The 20,499-nt window shown below is 38.0% G+C and overlaps 1 protein-coding gene across 2 annotated transcripts; it reads right to left on the bottom strand.

Moving 5' to 3' along the window:
- Positions 1-13,475: 13,475 nt before the first annotated feature.
- zic2a (zic family member 2 (odd-paired homolog, Drosophila), a) lies at positions 13,476-19,661 on the bottom strand. Of its 2 annotated transcripts, XM_077216435.1 has the most exons (4): positions 19,198-19,661; positions 16,343-17,915; positions 14,795-14,958; positions 13,476-14,483 (listed from the first exon to the last, which is right to left on the bottom strand). In XM_077216435.1, exons 2-4 carry the CDS (start codon positions 17,319-17,321, stop codon positions 14,289-14,291), a joined length of 1,338 nt encoding a protein of 445 aa, XP_077072550.1. In that variant the 5' UTR covers positions 17,322-17,915; positions 19,198-19,661; the 3' UTR covers positions 13,476-14,288. The 2 variants fall into 2 exon arrangements, with proteins under 2 accessions (XP_077072550.1, XP_077072549.1); XM_077216434.1 differs by having other exon boundaries at positions 16,343-19,558.
- Between the last annotated feature and the right edge of the window lie 838 nt (positions 19,662-20,499).

The following is a 20,499-nucleotide window of genomic DNA, read 5'->3' as shown; positions in this document are numbered from 1 at the left end:
ATCTATGAAGGCAGGAGGGCCACTGTCCTGCAAAGTTTAGCTCCAACCCCAATTAAACACACCTGAACCAGATAATCAAGGTCTCACTAGGGATACTAGAAACAAAACCACTTGAACGCAAACCTCCAAGGTTAGCAGAAAAAAAAAGTGTAACGCCTACCAATGCTGCGGTATGCAGGGAAGGAGACCAGAGACAATTTTTTTTAATGGATGTCAATGGAAGAGAGGCTTCACTATGGTGAATAAACTGCTTTTGTGGGAAACCGGCTTTTCACTTTATGGCTCTCATTCAAGAAACATTCGTAAATATACGAGTAAATATGTGAGTGATTTGCGCGTAAAGAGACCTTCCCGAAAACTCTTCTCCTGATTCACAAATACTTTGTAAACGTCAGATGTGATAGTGAAATGTGTGTTTGTGTTAATGAATTCCAATCAGTCGTAAATGGGATGCGCGTGCACGTTCATTCTCAATTACCATAAATCCCGCCCATTAAATCCTACTGACAACTATATATGGGCATCATATTATGACATGAATGCGAATGAAAAAGAAAAATTTCTCAGATGCAGAAATTGAAGTTTTATTATCAGAAGTTCATTCAAAACGGCACATTTTATTTTCAAGCGTACATAGTGGCGTATCGGGTCCTAAAAAAAAGGAAGCTTGGCAGCATTACAGATGCAGTCAATGGAGTTTCATCTGTTAATCGAACATTCCCAGAAGTGAGAAGAAAATGGTTCGACATTAAGCTTGAGAGCAAAAAACAAATTAGTTCACTTCGGAAAAATCGCATTAAAACTGGAGAAGGACCACCATCACAGATGCTATTACTGGCTCTCATAATAAGAAAAAACGTATATAATTACTATATATAATATTTTTTCAAAATGCTGTGTAAATATGTACCCGATTAAGGTGAATTAAAATGCAGCCTTATTAATGAGCAAAACTTTCGGGTGTTAAGCGCACTATTTACGCGTGGCTGGGAGCAAGTGTAGATTTCTTGCGTACCAACTAACATTTGGAAAATACGAACATTTTAATGAATCCGAAAATTTACGCCAGAACCACTTTACACACGATTTACACAAAAATTCGTTCTGCTCGTGTTTCATGAATGAGACCCAATGACTCAACAGCCCATCGGCTAATCTCCAAAATGTTTGCTCTTAAACATTAGTTATGTATTGTTGTATTTTTAGAGTTTACACCGAAAAAAATTGTTGTTTTATAAGAGAAGTTACTGACAATTGCGCAATAGGTATGATTCAGTCTACGGCACTTCTCATTTATTTCTAGGTATCCACAAACAGACAACTGTGCGTGAAATTCAATGACTTCAAGGCTGTAATGGGATTGGTTATCAAGGCACATGTGATCCAATGGTCGAGCCACAGACCCTTGTATCTCCCAATAATAAGACCATATCTGCTGAAACTTCCTGGCAGGTGTGTGTTGAGGCAAGTTTGAGCTAAATTCTAAACCCTCCAGGACCGACTTTGGACACCCTTGTTAGAGAAGGAACAATAAAGAGCCCTCTGTGAGTGCCGTGTTCCAGTCACTTCACCTTGAACAAGCATGCTATTATGCCGTCTTTTGTTGTAGACTGTCTACAAAAGCTGAGAAAACCTTAAACTGTCCCACTAAAAGCCCGTTTCTAAGACATGACCATGGCTAAATGGATTCAGTTGTAAGAAATTGTGTAAAAGGTTATAGATTACAGCACAGGAAGTGTTTTAGACTGGCACACTTGATATTTAACAATCGTATTTTGGTTATAGAAGTTATCTATCATTTTAGAATTATTTACAATGAGAGGATTAATATTTATGTTAATAAGATCCAATTACATCACCAACTACTCTTTCATTTGTTCTCAAAACTGAGATGCATCTGTGCGACATTTCCTGTCATTGCTTAACAATATAGTGGTCTACGTAGCTTAACTAAACTTTTTCCTGGGGTCTGCAAAGGTTAAACTCAGGTGGCTGGTAACAACTCTATTATGTGGTGAGTCTCTCGTTGGCAAACAGAAGCGATGCATGTAAAACTGCAGTGGAGGCCTGTCCCTGGAGACCCCTGTGCACAGCAGGTTAACCTGTCAGTGCTTTTTTTAAGGCCTGATTGCTAAGCCCCCTGTAGCTTGAGGTAAACTGACAATTTTCCATCAGCAGGGAGGTTGGCTTTATTAGTGATAGGGTGAAAAAAGTAAATTCGAGCACAAAGGGTATTGTTCCACTCCGATGGAGGATTAACATATGGTTCGATCTATTATCGTGATGCTAAGAAACACATAAGCCTGGTTAATGAAGAGACATTCAGAAAAACTGAATGAGTAGATTTTAAAGAACAAAACAGTAATTGATGTAGTCAGGTTAAGGTCATTTAAGGATTATGAAATCAACTGAATTGCAAAGAAATCATCACTGAATAACTGGATAACGTAGGCTATTGTAACTATGCTTGTATTTACAAAATATTTGAAAGAATGGAAGATCAACACGCATTTTCCAAATCTAATATGGGATCTTAAAAATTAGTGTTGCTCTACAGTGAAGATGTGGCCTTCACACTTAATGGGATAGTTTACCCAAAATGAAAAAAAGTTCTGCCTATACACTTATTTGCAACAAAAATTTGTATTGTGCAAAACAAGCACCTGTTTTCCTTATTCTTCATGTGACTTCTGGCATAAAGCCTAGTCACCCTCATGTCAGAAAACACAAAAGCAGAAGTATTTTCAAGAATGCTTCTGTCTTTGTCCATACAAACATAGAGACTTTTTTTCTTTGTGTGTGTGTGTGTGTGTGTGTGTGTGTGTGTGTGTGTGTGTGTGTGTGTGTGTGTGTGTGTGTGTGTGTGTGTGTGTGTGTGTGTGTGTGTGTGTGTGTGTGTGTGTGTGTGTGTGTGTGTGTGTGTGTGTGTGTTTGTTTTCTGCAGCTGAAAAAAATTCATGTGGGTTTGGAACGACATGAGAATGAGTATGACAATTTTTATTTTTGTATAAACTATCCCCTTTAACTCAAGGTCACTATTTTTCAAATGGAGAAGTGTTAGTTCGTTGAATATGATGGACATGCATTGTTGGTGAGGCACCAAGTGATAAATCATTCAGGCCAAACAACCAGACATATATATATATATATATATATATATATATATATATATATATATATATATATATATATATATATATGCATATATACATATATATATATACACACACACTCATCCATAAGTCATTAAGGTAGATGCTGACCCTAATAAGAAGATGCTGAGAATGGGGGTAGATTCCTGACAGCATGGGAGCCATTTAATCTAGCCCCTGATTAACTCATCGTCTGTCCACTTGTCCTACAGACATGTGCTAACATGTCATAATCGTCATAATTCTCATCAGCCTCAACTTGCTCCCCTGCTTCCTGATTAGGGTCCTTTTCCCAGAAGTCCCCTGGTTAAAGCTTAATAATTCCCCTTAGCCTCACCCCAGCGTACCGTGGGCCCTTCAATTAAATACAGAATATCTTACACACGCAAACTGACTCAGGATGGACCGTACCTCCAGCTATACGCCATGCTGACAACCTGCACTGTTCTTCGGTTTGCAGCAATTAGTCCCCTCTTATCAAACCCCTGGCACAGAGTGTGCTCTCCAAATATGCTTGCTTGTTTTATTTTGTGGAGTGCCACCACAGTGCATTGTGGACAGGGAGGGGGGATTTGTGCTGCACAGAATTCGGCATTAAAAACGCAGCTTGTTGCTCACTGCACCTTCAAATAGCTTTCCTCCCTTTTTTATGTGCTTTTTTGTTTGTTTATCGACAGGACAATATCTGAGTGCCACTCTTTTAACGCAATTCCCTCTCTTCGACATCATTGTGAACAGCTGTCAACAGTGTTTCCCATTTATTTGTCGAGTGCTAGAAGGATGGGGGCCCAGCAGAATCCCCTAGTTTGTCAGATAGCCCACCGGGGACCGTCTTCACTCAGACTTCCCACACGAGCTATACACGAGGTGGGAAGTAAATGCACTCGTTTCCCTTCCAGCTAGGCGCTGTTTACTTTTCAACACCTCCTTTGAGGGCCGCATCCCAGAGACCAGACAGCCAAGAGACAGGAGGGATGTCACTACACAACACCAATTTGTGGAGTAGTGCGTTTGGCTCTCCATGTTTATGAAGCTATCCTCTGACTCACAAGCGCTCATGTGATGATGAGATGTGCCGCCTCAAATAAGAATGCCTCTGTCAGGATGAGCGAGCCGACCATGTCCTTCTCACCATAAATATGACTGCCAGGAGTTTGGGGATGTGCAGCTTTCTCATTGTTTTTGCCACTTGTGATTTGTCAAGAAATCAATATACTCATTATCACCGTGGCTGCCTGAGAGTAGTGAAATAATGTATGTCAGGTGCAGAAATGAAGCAGAGAGGAGCATGAATGTGGCTGACACATAGAAAAGTGGGAGTATTAAGACGACACCTGTGTATAAGATCACAAATGACATCACAGATGAGTGTGAGTGTATGAATCATCCAAACAGCTTCTACTGATGTTAACTTAAAGGGACAATTCACCCAAAAATGGTGGAACCCATTGATTTCTCCCCCCAATATCGTCTTTTGTTTTCCGTTTGTTTGGAACCACATCATTTTGACTATTTTTAATTAAATTAAATATAAATAAATATAGGCCTAGTAATATTCAATATATTTAGTATTTAATATATAAATGTTATTATATCTTAAAAATAATAGTGCTGTCAAATTGATTAAACATGATTTTTTTTGTTTACGTGTGTGTGTGTGTGTGTGTGTGTGTATATATATATATATATATATATATATATATATATATACGTGCATAAATTATATAAACAAACATTTTTATGTTAGATGAGAGATTAATCACGATCAATCGATTTGACAGCCCTAAAAAAATGTATATTTAACATATACAGGTATTTATAATTAAATATTACATTTGATTTAATAAATATACATAAATGCTTTTATTTAATAGGACAGTGAAAAACAACAGGAACGGAAAGTAAAAAAGTGAAATGACCTAGGCCAGGCTCAAACCTGGGTCCCCATGACTGCAACAGCTCTTCATATGTTGGGAGTTGCAGCTATTTTAAGGGGACAGAACCTAGTTAAATGCATTTAATTAAATTAATTTAGGACTTTTTTTACTCCTTATAAGTTTTCTTTTAGTAAGATTAACTATAGATAAATTGTTATTGTTGCTGGGACAATTTCTGTTCTGTTTAAAATGTAAATTAGGCGCATGCAGGGTTTGCTTCAGTTCAGGTTTTTATTATTTTATTCATTTTTAAGTGTTTTATCATTTTTTATTATCATTTTATTAATGAGTTGAATATTATAAACATTACATTCTTTCCAGTGAACGGCAACATCATTTATATTCTTTTGAAATAACACATCCAAATACATTGACTTTGTTTGAGCTGAGGTCACAAGGGAATCATTAGGTTCAGAACTGTCATTACGATATGTATTTGCACACATAAATTTAAATCTGCTCCATTCATTCAAATCACCATCACTTTGGGCATTAGCTTAGGTTAGCGTGTATTGTTGTTCTAGACATTGACATGTCAGGTGCTACCTGACTATCCTCTGATGAGCTCACTGACCATGATCGTCGAGACTGTCAGGGGACCCTGGACCTCCAGCATGGAAACTTGACGTTCAAAGTCAATCAAATTAGCTCCTTCCAGTCCACTAGCCTGAGCAATGAACAGCCTGCCCAAACCCAATAGCTTGGAGCTGACGACATCGATGGAGTGATCTCACATGCACCTCATGGGGTACGACACATTGATAAATATGGAGGACATGAACAATACCATTTGAAGAGTCTTCATAGAATAACAGTCAGTGCAGCATAATGACGATAAGTCAGAGATATGCTTTCTCTCTCAGTGCCATGAGCATTGTTTTGAAGAGAAAGTATCAAATTGGACTAATATTTGCATGAGACAGAGATGTTTTTGTAGTATTCATAGAGCTCCACGGGCGCGCGGCCTCCTCATGTGACGACCAGACAGTGAAAATAAAAAAGGATCAGTTCTACAACTTACGGCACAGGAATCCATTCCGCACAGACTGCTACTGTTTTGATGTTCATCTTCAACTGTTCCTGGTGTTTTAATAACCTGTGGAGGGCCACTTGTAAATGCTTGATGTGGGCAAAGTCAAAAACTTGTAAGATATTAGATATGCACAGGAATATCAAACCAAATCCTTGGAGCACCAGGGTTTTCTGCTTTCACATTGCTTTTAAGATTTAGTCAAAGGTGCTCAATGAGGAAAGTACGAAAGAGACAGCTGGAAAGAAGCTTATCTGTGAGACGTAAGGAGTGTATCTGCGCACTCCTTGATATTTTGAAAAAAGCCATCAACACTCATTTCTGTCAGCTTGTGTGTAAATTCTCCTGAATGGCGTTTGCCTGCTCTAAGTATCGTTATATGCAAGAATAACAGCAGGAGATAGACATGGGGCGTCTCAGATACAGCTTATCGAAAGTACAAGTTTTCTGAAGACTTTGACTGTTTCCATTAACCGATTGAATTAAGTGCTAAAACAAATAGATTTTGACTTAAAATGCGTATTTTTCCTCTATATTTTAGTTTCTCACATGTTTTTGATATTGGCGGTATCGAGGGTTTTTTATTTGTGAAAACAGCCAGTTGAGTCCAATTACCTTTCCCTCTTTAAAACTGATTTTAAAAACAAATGCTGAAATAAACCGGTAACTCCAAACCTTATTCTGGTTTCCATGACAAACACAACATAAAGGTGGAGAACATGATGGGTTCTGTTCCATTAAGTCCTTATAAAACCAAACTCTGAGAGCATCTTTAGCCCTGCTGCTGCCCTCAGGCAGAGAACCGCTGTGTTTGAAGATCAAAGGCGTAGAGGTGTGACTCTAGGTTTTTATGTGCAGGGAAATTGAAAATTTCCCTAAACTGGAGGGGTCTGCATAAAAAAAAAATAGGCCACAGCCCAGTAATAGTTTTCAAAAACACAGGAGTTTTGTCATGACAACTGTCTCTGAGTAGTGGGCATAGTAATGGATATTACAATGTTGATATGTTTGGTCTTGGCGGAATTAGATCTGCTACGCTGCTTCTGCTGGTGCTGTTATTGCTGCTGCAGAGTAAGTATGGGACTTGCTACTGCCAAACATTAAACAACACACTGCTGTACAATAATGTACAATATAGCATACAATTAACCATTGCAGATCTATACAGGTGGAGCTGGGGAAGGTGGAGGGTTTCTGAAACGTGATGCACTGCTACAACAAATGCTGGCCAAGTATTTGAAGGTTGAGCAGCGAGCTTATTGGCTACTGATACAGAAGTAGCAGAAACCAATCATCTGTGTGCTATATTGAATGATGTGACAGCAAGCAGATTTAGTTAAGGACCTATCAGCCTGCGCCATCTAGAGTTTCATGGCATAACTTTTTAGCAAGGTTTTCAGGGCTGAATAATACAAAGTGCACCTTCTGAACTGAGTTTTAATGAGTAACTGGCTTACGCCATTAGACCTCAATTAGTGACTCAAATCTGACATCCATAGGTGTGTCAACCGGTTCGTCCAAATCACCTACCACAATCAAAGATCCATTACAGTAAAAAAAGCAAAACACAAAAATCTACCCATAAGCGGCATATTTTATGTTCTTAACCTTCTATACAGTAATTACTGAAATTGTTTTACTGAATATTCTGAATGTGAACTTTCAAGAGAGATTTAACCAGCCAGTTTTCAGAATATAATAATAGTAATACTGGAATACCAAAATTTTTTAGATCTGGTAAAACATTGTGACTCAAAAGAAGTATACAATGTTTATGGTGTGTGCTGTAGCATGAATCTACTTGTAATTCACACTCAACTCCACTTCTGTGACTCTCTAACAAAATGACTACTATGAGTGAAAAAAAAACGCATTCAAAGTGATTGTATGCACATTATATAAAAGGGAAAGTGTTTAGCAGGGGAGGTTTTCAATGGCTCGGTCATGTTTGTCCTGAATAGGCGGTGCCAGCTTGGGTTTCCTCCAGGAATTAGGCTTTTTGTTTTTGTCTATAGGCCAGAAGTGACAGCTATTCCTGCTTGCTCAAAGTAAGCTTATACATTTGTCATGAGAAAGGCTGTGTCTAGGTCTACCTCTCATGACATGAAAGTCTCAGTTCTGTAACAGGAAGCTCAACTGTAGACTTCCACATAAACATACTATAATAGAGGGGTGGTCTAAACAGCCAGGGAGACATAAAGAGGAAGAGAGAAAAGGCCTGAGCTGTGCTTTGAGTAAAATGACATACCGTGTGATCCCAAAGTAATATATTAATTAAATGTATTGTGTGATATCTATTTGTTTTTGGATTCCTCACAAACCCATTTAGAAACATGATAAATGTGCCACATTATATGACAAATCAGAGACTATTTACTGATAATTATTCAAACTGACATTTTATACATTTCCTTACCTCTCTGTAACATATTTTAACACACGACAATATCTGTAATAAATAATTTGTCATGCCTCACACCTGTTTCTGTGTCTTATTTATGGGTTCAGATCATGCATTTTGACCATTTACAATGTATACTGGTCATAATAAATTATTTGGAACATAACTGTTTTTGATGTGGGTTATAGACATTTACACAGTTTCTTTAAAGATTTATCGTCATTACTGTCCGGTTTCTAGCAGAACACAGTTCAACATTAGTAGCTCATAAGGAGCACAAATCTCTACTGCACATTTCCCCAAACATCTCATAATTGAACGTCAGATAGGTGGGCCTTGAACCACTCATAAGTAGGCTATATAATGTGCATTTAACCGGAGAAAATGTACACAAAAGTATGCATTTTCATTATTGTATAGCCAAAATTCCCTATTCCAGATTAGAAGAATTTTTTTTGTTAAAATAATCGCTTTTAAAACGATACTCCGCCCGTTGTGCATGACACGTGACAGGCCGGAATGAGTGACAGTCAGACAAGACGTTAGTCTACTGTTAGGCTATATCTAGTGCTAAATTATTTTAATTGAGGTATGATAATAGGCCTATTTATTAAAACACCCGTTGGTTTTAATAAATATATATTGTTAACAAATGAGATTTTAGTGAGTGTTTTCTAAACGAGCACCGGACACTCTTTTTTTCTTCATTCTTTTTTATCATCTTCTTTCGGGGTATAACAGGTTGCATAATTGCAGTTATTGCACACCTTAAGCCATCTATGCTATAACCGTGACATCGTCTATCAATATGTTGATATGGTGAACAACTACAGTGTGGATGCAGTAGTCGCCATTGTAATCTATGTTTAAAACACTGTCTTTCCGAAGACATAGTTTATTTATTTTTTTATACATTCGGTAATGTCAGGATTTCTTCACCAATATATAGCCTATCAGCTTTATGTGTGATTTCAAGTTATATTTGAGCGTTTTACTCGCTGAAGTGGACTAATCTTTTGAACGTATAGGCGACAAAAATCTCCAACTCTATTACCCGGGGGAAATATGTGTTTTTAAAGTTATTTTTGCTGTTTTATTTATTCCCCTGAAAGAAATATTTAATTTAATGTTTGCATAGCCTATTTTAAAGTAACAAAATGTGTCAACAAATGCCTTTTCCCTAATAAAACCATTTATATTGTTTTTCTCTCATATCTGCTGTTTTACACTCAAATGTGAGTCACTAAAAAATGTAACCAAATTACAATGTTCTCTCTTTATTTGCGTATAGCTACACCTGATCAAGAGCCCCAGAAATATTGTTCGTTTATTTGTCTGTAAATTCGTTATGAAAAATTATTAAATTATATTCAATCATAATTTTTCATTTCAATATTTAATTCAAATGAATAGTAAATATAGCCTAGGCTACTGTTGAATATTTGCTGTGGACCTCAATTAGAAACGTGTCGGATTACTGCAGGTCACATAAGGTTACAAGGGGTATTCAGTGTTACAGGCCTATGTGTTTTTTGGTTGTTAGTTTTGTTTTTGTCTTCATATCACTATTTAACTCAGCGCAAGACGAACATTTAAAATGTAGTAATTGTAGCATTTAATGTTGATATTTGTGTTTGTTAACCATCTATAATCGCAAAGCACTTTCTCTCACATTCTCTCACAAAAATACTCTTCACTTAGCAGAAAACTAATTAATATTTACATAAGTTATGTCATTAGTTCGGTGGAATACAGTGACAAAACTGTTAAGCTTATTTTAGCTAGACATATTATTCAGAGTTAAACGTCAATCATAAGAACAATTACTATTTGATTCGATGCAGGCTTGCACTGTTTTTAACAAAGAAAACGAAAGACTGTGCGATTTTCGTCAATAAAAATTATATTAATATGAATAAAATCAATATTAAACGTAAAACCTGCATTGATCATTTATTTATTCTCATTTCATCTGAGATTTACAGATACATGCTGTTAACAAAAATACGTCCGACCTGGCTATTCTGTCTCTTTCCTGTCTCAAAGAGGAAGCTGACTGTTTCATCAACATTCTAATGTTTATTAAGCATTATTCTAGTTATTCAATGGCAATCTGTAAGACTGTAACACAAAAAACGTTTGGCACATAACCTACGATTAAAAAAAATCTTACAAAAACCAATATATGTGTAATCTAAATGTGTATTTAACCGATCAAAATATGAATACATAATTAACAGGCTAATAATTTAGAATTAATTTTACTTCACAAAAACTGATTAGACTGAGGTACAATACGGCGAAATAATATGATACCAAAATAGCTCTCAAATTGGTGATCTGTCTTGGATTTATTTTTTCCAAATTAATTAAAAAAAGAAAGATAAAGGATGGGAAAACAATCTGTTATATCAGTGTCTGTGTGTGTGTGTGTGTGTGTGTGTGTGTGTGTGTGTGTGTGTGTGTGTGTGTGTGTGTGTGTGTGTGTGTGTGTGTGTGTGTGTGTGTGTGTGTGTGTGTGTGTGTGTGTGTGTGAGAGAGAGAGAGAGAGAGAGAGAGAGAGAGAGAGAGAGAGAGAGAGAGAGAGAGAGAGAGAGAGAGAGAGAGAGAGAGAGAGAGAGAGAGAGAGAGAGAGACTGCGCATATACGTCTGCGTATATTTCTGCAGGTTTGGATGAAATCGGCTGGAAAATGAAGGCAGCAATTGCTCTAAGCATTGAAATTGAGGTTATTTCCTCCGCCTAGGAACAATTAGGCCCTACAGCTATTGGTTAACATTTTGGTGTTAATTAGTACATGTTGGAACTTTTTTTTTATTATTATTTTATAATGTATATTTATTTTACAAATATGATCTAGTGTCCCTGAAATGTAAGTTACGATATTTCGGTTGAAAAATACAATATAATGTGTATCCAGTGTTTTGTTTGTAGGTGGCCTCCATCCCTCCAGTCGGTTAAATGGTAAGCTCCGCTGTATGAGCTCTATGAGTGGGAGTTGGCAGCACTCACCAGTGTCATAAATCAAAAAACAAAGAAGTATTTTAAACCATAACGTAAATGCATTTATTCAAGCACACAATAAAAAACTGCAGCAAAGTATGCTTTGTACTTTATTATTATTACTATTATTATTATTATTGTTATTATAGCCTACCTAATTATTATTATTATTAGGCCTAATAGTTTCATTTCTACATTCATGCGTTAGTAGACGCGTTGTTTTGTTTGTTTCGATTGTTGCATTTCAGTGTTAAAATGCCCTATAAAATAACGATTTGAAGTCACTAACCAATATATATATATATATATATATATATATATATATATATAATTTATTTTTTTATTTTTTTCAGGAGAAATTCACAAACATTAGCCTACGTGTCTTTTTTAAATTGGAATGTGCGGTCTTGAACAGTATTTTTTATTATTATTATTTTCTTTTCTGTGGGCAGGTTTTTCTACACAGATCAATATCAGAGCAGCATGCGCTGAGAAGGAAACGCCATCCAAGCACCGCAGGACGCTGACCTTTCACTCTCCCTACAGGTCACACCATCCTCCCGTAAACAGGTCAACACACCAACACACAACTATGTCAAAGTATGCCTTAACAGAGAATATTTATATCCAGCGGATAACTAACACAAGCCAAGCAGTGGGCGATTCAATCAACAGCCGATAACACAAGGGAAGATCGTAGGCTGCGCGGCAGCCCATCAGCAGCTACACATTAATAATCAGTATTCTGATGATTTCTGAACGGACCAACTGGCTTTTTGGGGGTGGCTCCAAGTTGTATTTCCTGTGAATAAAATACGTAGGATATGCATTTGTTAATCTCAAAACACTCTGTGGCTCCGGGTGGTGTTTTTTACAGTCAACAACAATATAGGTAAAGCTTCTATCCCTCCCCCAGGCTTTACACATATGAATATTAATCTGATCCTTCACAGTATAAAGTTTTACACATTGCACTGGAGATTTAACACAGATAGTGACACGGATGCGATCGCCCACAGTCTCAAGAACCTGTAGTCTGCTATTATATTCATAACACTTTTCGTGTTGTCACTGATATCCTCATACACGAAAAATAACCTGCGACACTATTCCTTGATGTTGCTGCATAATGTCACATGTCTATTTTTACAGTTATTTTATTTTATTCCGATGAGGGGGGATCGTCTGGACTTGGAAAGCACACGAAATTAAATAGAAAATAAATAAATGTTTGTATATGTTTTATTGTTTTTAGTATTAAATGTGAAGTACTTTGGGCAAAACGTTGCTATTAAATATGCTATATAAATAAATAAAAGTTGAAGTTGAAGAAAAACCGGATTATGATCGAGCGAACAAGTTGCAGGAACTGCCAGTCACCTCTTTCTTTTTTAGCCACCTCAGGATTTTTTTTAAGAGCTTGTCAAGAGTGTGCAGAGTCAAGTTCAAGTTCACGGCCACTTGATTTCAAACTCCATTTTATCCCAAGTGTGGAAGGAAGGGCGATTGTGGCATTATCCAAATTTAAGCAAGTGCGTTTTAAGAAGAAAATGCAATATGCTTCCCCAATAGCGAAGAAAAGCTTTATAGTATTATTAGGCTACTTATCTTAAAAATCAGATCACGTTTCCTGTGTATCTATTGTATTCGTACTGCACTCAGTATGCCTTCGCAGTGTTGCGAAAGCGCTATTAAAATGTTTGTCTTTTTTTCTTTTAAAATTCTGAAAGATCTCTGTCAGTTCTAGGGGTCATTGGAGTTTGAAACGCCGTGATGTTTATGGAAAAATAATTAACACTCTGCCCAGCAACACAACAGCTGAATGCGCCTTGCTTTCAGACCACTGTCAAAATTCTGGATAAAAGTCTATTTAGACTACAAAAAGAAGGCCTACAAGTTGTCAAAGTTTACTAATATACTCTGTAGATAACATGGAAAGAACACGACGCGTTGTAAAGATTGTACACTTGCACCACGTTTTATTATATCTGTATGCAGTAAAATTTTTATCACAATAATGGAGAAAACACTTCTCAAACTTTGAACAAAACACATATAACAAAACAACTGCCCCTGTTCAGCCCATAATTGTACATATTTATAGTAAAGAAACATTCTTTATAAATATTGTTTCATCTGTAGCAAGTAAATACCATAATTTAATTACAAATGGATAAATATGGCAGTCGTTAATATTTACAAAAAGAAGGGTGTAGTTACAGATATTTAACGGCACGACATTAATTTGCCCCACAATCTTCCAAATATATTTCACAATTCAAACTTGCAAAGCACAAAACATCACAAGTTAAGCCCAGCAAACTAAGATATACATTCACAAGCAAATATTGTGTTTGTCTTTGTTAAATGTTGACTTTGGCACTCTTTCCAGTTAATAGTTGTTTAGTTTACAATCAGTTTGCCTTAATTTGATCACAATATTCTTTATGATAATACAACTTTATGGTAAGGTAATATGTGCACTAAAAAGTCCAGTTAGAGAAATAGCTACCATTGAAGGAACATCTATACACCAAAAAACCGACAAAATCTATTACAACCATTGGGGAAAGAGAGCGCGTAGTATGTACAAAAAAAGAAGAAGAAAAAAAGATGATGTTTAGTGCTTTTGCGCACGTTTCTTCTGTCGATGTGGGAATTTTAAATCCTGCTGGACAAGCGCGTAATATAGGAGCGTTCGTTTTGTACAAGCTGTATATGGATCTCCTGGTTTTCTGAAATGGTTCCTCCTGGGATGGCACAGTCTTAAACATACCATTCACTGAAATTGGACGATAAACTGCTGTGGTTGTTGGAACTGTGGACCGCTGATGAAGGCGACAGATTGTTGTTGCTTTGGGTCTCAGTGGAGGGGGACACCAGACCAGGGGGTGTTGAGGACTCATAACCAGAACTTGCCGCTGGCGACGAGTCAGATGCAGGTGGGGATGCCTCGTGAACCTAAACAAACACACAAAAATTAAATAATGAATGATTCTCGGAATGAACGACGAATAGCGTGTTGGTAAAACTTGTTCATGAGTAGGCTATCAATTCTAGACAAATAAATAGTTCCTTCGAATATGACTAGGCCTATATATGCATCAAAATTTCATACCATTTCTAACAATTTGAATATGCATTAGCTAATGATCTGTTAGTGTCATTAATTAAATGTATCACTGTTATTAATAGGCTACACGAAGTTGCCCTTTAAACAGCTAAATGACAAATAAATGTATATTTCTCATTCTCTGTTCTAGAGGAATTACCTTCATATGCTTTCGAAGGGAACTGGGGTGAGTGTAGGACTTGTCACACATTTTGCACAAATACGGTTTGTCTGACGTGTGAACGTGCATGTGCTTCTTTCGGTCACTGCTGTTCGCGAAGCGCCGATCACATCCCTCATACTCACACTGAAATGGTTTCTCCCCTGAGAAGAAAAACGATATAAACATTAAGGTTTATTTCAGTTTTTTTAACACAACACAAAATAGCCCTGTTACAACATATAATAAATCTGCAATTCAGGTATAGCTTCAAGAGAATATCTATGTGTTTTTTTTTATTAAAAAAATGAACAGATTGTGTAGCATTTTGAATGAATTGAAATTAAATCACTCAGGGTTTTATCATGCACGTAGTTGTAATACAGAGCTGTACGCCTTACAACGACACAGGGGTTCACACTGCCTCATCTAGCCTTTCAAATATGTAAACAACAAAAAATAGATATATAAAATCTAATTCCGCTGATAATTACGTTTGCAAGAATTTCATTTTTTCAGCTATCTGTCCAAACAAAATAAAATTAAAAGAAGGGAGAATCAGTCACAGAAATTTCAACGTTCAGCTTTTGTCAGCCCCACACAAAACTTAGCCATTTGCTTAGAAATAATCAAAATGCAATTAACACCTTGACAAATAGAAGGCTCAATACCTCAGTGTATTCTAAAGAGGAAATTGCTCAAATGTGCAACCCTGGTAATGGCCTGTCTAACACATAGACTGTCAATGCAATGGAAAGAATAACAATAGGCCCACATATCGCCCATTCCTATAGGAAATATAGCCTATTCTTATTTTTATGTCGTCCTTTTTGTGTTGGAAATCGTCTGCATTAATTTTATAATTCTTAAATATGTACATGCATATGAATTTGTGTAGCTCTGCGCTATGTATATACACTTGTAATCGTTGTTTTTAAATATGTATTATTGTAAACATATAAAGTGTATTATTAAATAATATAGTGTATTATTTAAATATAAGTGTATTACTCCGTTATGTGGCCAAAAACCATACAAAATAAACTAGAGTAAATTTCAAAATCCTGACGTAGTCACCCGAGTGCTCGAGCATTGGTCCACGCAAACATTAAACCGGTTGGAGAGATTTACGGCTGCTCTGCGCACGCGACGAGCCCTCAAGTCGCCTTTGACCCGTTTAAAGTTTATGAACCACAAACCCTCGACAGTCTATTACATAATTCTGCACATTGTTGCAAAACGTCGCATTTAGCCTACTCCGTACGAGTTCATGTAGGCTATTATCGCTTTCAGCCGCGTTCACTTAAACTAATTTGATATCTGCTCACAAACATCCGTTTTCTTTTAAAGATCTAAATCTGCTTGCGCTCTGCTCTCAAAGTCTAAAAATACACCATCCTGGCATAATCAGCTTATTATTGTAACAACCACTATTTGCGAGACTATTTTGAGGGTTGATAAAATAGACTATTTTAGCTCCAAAACATATGTAAGACCTAGCAGATCGATAATGTGAAAAGCACAAGCAGAAATAAATATCACAATTACCTGTGTGTGTTCTCTTGTGAATCTTCAGGTTTTCTGATCTTGCGAAGACTTTGCCACATCCAGGGAACGGGCAGGGGAAAGGTTTTTCTCCCGTATGCACGCGAATGTGATTGACCAGTTTATATTTGGCTTTAAAGGGCTTGCTTTCCCGGGGACACTCTTCCCAAAAGCAGATGTGATTGCTCTGTTCGGGTCCTCCAACGTGCTCGACCGAGACGTGGGTGACCAGCTCGTGCATGGTGCTGAAAGTTTTATTGCAACTCTTCTTGGGATTACTGAGCTGCTCCGGATCGATCCACTTACAGATGAGCTCTTGCTTAATACACTGCTGCCTCATGTAGCGAAAGAAGGCACCGGGGTGATGGTGATGCGCTGCCATATTCATCCCCATGTTCATATTCATTGAGCCGTACTGGTTGTGCAGCTGGGCGGCTGAGTAAGGGTCGGTCCGCGGGCTGGAGACCTGGTGGTACTGGTCTGATCGCCCGAAAACCTCCCCCGGTAGTCCGAGTCGCATCTGCCCGTTGAGCACGTTCGGGGAGCCGTGTGATCCATGCTGCTCGTGGATGCCAGGGAACAGAATATGGCCTTGGCTGTCTGTGTGGGAGTGATGGAGCGAGCCGGCAGTGGGGCCGAAGAGTGCGTGCTGGCCTCCCGCCGGTGATGATTCCCCGAATCCACGGCTGCGAAAGAGAAAGTCCCGCGTGGAGTTAAACGGCGAGCTCGCGTATGATGTGACATGAGCCGCGTGCGCGCCCAGAGCCGCTGCGGGGTAACCGGGCGCTTGGCTCGTGAATGCAGAACTCTGTCCGGGCGAGAGATCGTGGTTCAGTTTGAAGGCGCCCATGTGCGCGGAGTCGACGAAGCTGTTCTGCGCTAAACTCAAGTCTCTGTCCTGCATCTCACTGGAGGAGTGATGATGCCTGGCAAAGGTGCCCACTCCCAAACCAGGGAACTGATGCCCAGCGTCCAGTAACATTCTTTCGTTGAGCAAAACCAATTCTCTTTCAAGCAGTCTTTGCACGGCGCTTCAACAAAACATATAACAAAATAAAATCGAATGCGCTACGGGAATATTAACTTCCAAATTTGATAACACGACATGAGGCGATGAAGTTCGATCCGCTCATTGGAGAAAAAAAAGCTTTGCGTATTAAGTTAGGCTATATTTTTCTTGTGGATAACTTGTTACTCAAAATCCCCAATGCAACGAAACGAGAAGATTCCTTTGCGCTTTTCCTTTCAAACGGAGTCGATGTCGTTATTTTCAGAATACACGAAAATACGAGTCATTATCTTACTAAGTCTTCCTTGTTCTTGAAGCATCTCGAATTGGAATGTTTATTTCTTTCGCTTGTCTATGTTTATCTCGGAGGGTCCCTCTTTCTCAGTGGACTGGCACTACCTCCTCTTACGCCCCCTTTAACTGGAGCCCGGTCATTCATTTGACGCGCTCTCATTGGTTGCCTCTCCTCATCAATCCCGTGTGCCCCTCCAATCCAACGCACTCCTTTGGCAACTAATCGCTGATCGCCATCTTCCACCGATAATTACCGCCTACTTTTCGGAAAGCCTTTTCGGTGAATAGGTAGAGGGAAAGCAAAAATACTCGTGTTTAATAAGATCGTTTAATAATTCTAAATTAATTGCCACGCTTGCTCATAAGTGTAACCCATTATTCTTTGGTGGACATGTAAATCCTTGTGAAACACAGTATAGTTTACATACGTCTTTAATGATTTAAAATGCCCGAGGCATTTAGCAACATCCAGTTAGTTACGTTTGCATACTGTAATGATCCAACAAACAACATTAAACAACATTAAGGTTAGCGTGAATGAAATACAAACTCACAAACCTCGCTCGTAGTGCCTTGACTCAATCTGCACGTGAGTATGACACCACATTTTGTTGATATGAAACACTAGTTTGCATCCAGTTCGTATCAGGACGTGACCATGTCTCAACGAGTGTTGATTGAAACAAACAAACGTGTAGTATGTAGTCATATCAATATAAAATTCCCTTTTATAGATATGGAGTGGGCCTACTAAAAATCAATGTAATGGAAAACTAGGCAGGAGACGTGTCGGCATTATAAAGTAGGCTACATTATCGTCATTGACATCAACATCGTTACATAGAAATACTTGGATTCATTTATTGGGTTAAAAAACGCACTTATTCGTAGATGGCACCAAAACTCTTTTATCTACTCTAAATAACAATGTTCAAATTGTATTCCCTTTATAACAGAAACATAAACTCTATATACGGTTTTAAAACACATCAAATACAACAATAGTATACATTTGAGACATAGGCTAGGTATTACTATAGGCTACTATCTTTTTTCCTACCACCAAAAGCACATAGCCTATGAACCTTAATTTGCGCACACCGAGTATTCTGAGAATTTTAGCACATCCAAGATCAAAATGGCAAAAGTATTTTAACGAGACATGGTAACAATCTCGAGTCAAACAAGCACAATATGATTTACCCTTAATAAAAAAGAGTGACGTCATGGACCGAGAGCCCAGTCTTTCCGATTGAATAAATCAGGGAATATGCATGATTTAAAATCAAGTTCAGCGGTATTTTGTGGTCACAGAACATGCGTACGTGCCATCTTTTTCTAGCCGATGTAGACTACCCTGTACACTCCCGGACAATAACGAAACCGTCCAAGTGAAGTTATCCAAGCACATGTGGATGGGGTTACTGCATTACGGATTCCAGGCCAACGTACATAAGACACTTCATGGATCATTTCTGATCTAAGAAAAAGTCCTTCATGTAACACTCCAGTGTTTATTTAAATGTTAGCATTCATTTAAAGGAGGTTTACTTACAATTTTATTGAACCTAAGTCCCAAGTCCGTTCCAACGCACAACACACTTTGTCTTGTCTTTCCTCTCCTCCGAACGCTTTAAGCTGTAAATAATAGGGCGGAGGATGTATAAAACTTTGGGAATTCTGTGTGCCTCAGCTCAAAGCCATGCTGTTTTAACGTTATGTACCATTCTTCCAAGACTATTTCTACCCTCTCCACAGGAAACACAGGATCTGATCCAAGTTCAAAGTCACGTCTGCCGACCTCTCTAAGAAGTTCTTTATTTCTTCAGAAAACCACAAAAACCTTTCCCCTTTTCAATGGGCAGGGAAAAGAAGAAAGAGAAATTAAACTGAGTGCAGTCGGCCTGGAACACATAGCCGCAGTTTTGTTCTTCTTTTCTCATGTAGCAAGGAAGGGAAAAAGTTCGAAAAGGCTAATACCACACACACACACACACACACACACACACACACACACACACACACACACACACACACACACACACACACACACACACACACACACAGACAGAAAGAGAGAGAGAGAGAGAGAGAGAGAGAGAGAGAGAGAGAGAGAGAGAGAGAGAGAGAGAGAGAGAGAGAGAGAGAGAGAGAGAGAGTACTTGTGGAAACGACTTTGGTTTATTATTAAAAATATAAGTCATTTGCCGATGCTGATTTTTTCCTCTTATGTGAAAGCTGAAAATCTCAACTAACCTTTAAATTGCCATATGCTAACTGAGGATCATAAACCGTTTACATGAAATATTGCTTTACATAATGTGTCAGGCTCTTAGACAAAGCGACAATTTGCATCTTTTTTTAACTTTGACATTATCAATATGGTGATGCGTTGTTGGTTACTTTTAGTGACCTTGGGTATTTCAAGAGTGTTTGATTTCGACCCGTGGAGAACACATAAGCTACCCTTTGAACTTATTAAGAAATCTTCTCTGTTCAGAGGTAGTAAGACAAGAGTGCTGCCCTTCTCTCCCCGTTACGTCGTTTCATAAACAGCAGCCAACGACAATTCTGATTCACCCACAAGTTTTTTTTTTAAACATATGTAACCTATTATTTATGAATTGGCATCATTATTAACGTTTATTGGAACTGTACTCTGCAATTAATACGATTTTATTATTTTTCAAGGCACTCTTGATTACGGTCTGTTCGTCCAACACAATTCAGAGGCAAATGTTGGCATGTCGTAAATCTCAATTAGAATGCATAGATTGTAATGCTTCTGTCATATTAACCTGCATAAATCGTGGTTCCATTCACCCTAAATTAAGACCCTTGACAAAGCTGACAGGCA

This window comes from Siphateles boraxobius, unplaced genomic scaffold (assembly GCF_051911475.1).
Source record: "Siphateles boraxobius isolate OS27281-9 unplaced genomic scaffold, OSU_SipBor_1 7, whole genome shotgun sequence".
NCBI lineage: Eukaryota > Metazoa > Chordata > Actinopteri > Cypriniformes > Leuciscidae > Siphateles > Siphateles boraxobius.
The sequence above is the reverse complement of the archived record's forward strand: the minus strand, read 5'-3'. Positions and strand labels throughout refer to the sequence as shown.

Bases quoted from the DNA above. Each gene is read 5' to 3' on its own strand.
- zic2a (XM_077216435.1), bottom strand. From the start codon at position 17,321: ATGTTACTGGACGCTGGGCATCAGTTCCCTGGTTTGGGAGTGGGCACC. The intron at 14,959-16,342 runs GTAATTGTGATA...TTTTCTTCTCAG, and splicing joins TCACAAGAGAACACACACAG to GGGAGAAACCATTTCAGTGT. The intron at 14,484-14,794 runs GTAATTCCTCTA...GTGTTTGTTTAG, and splicing joins CCCTTCGAAAGCATATGAAG to GTTCACGAGGCATCCCCACC.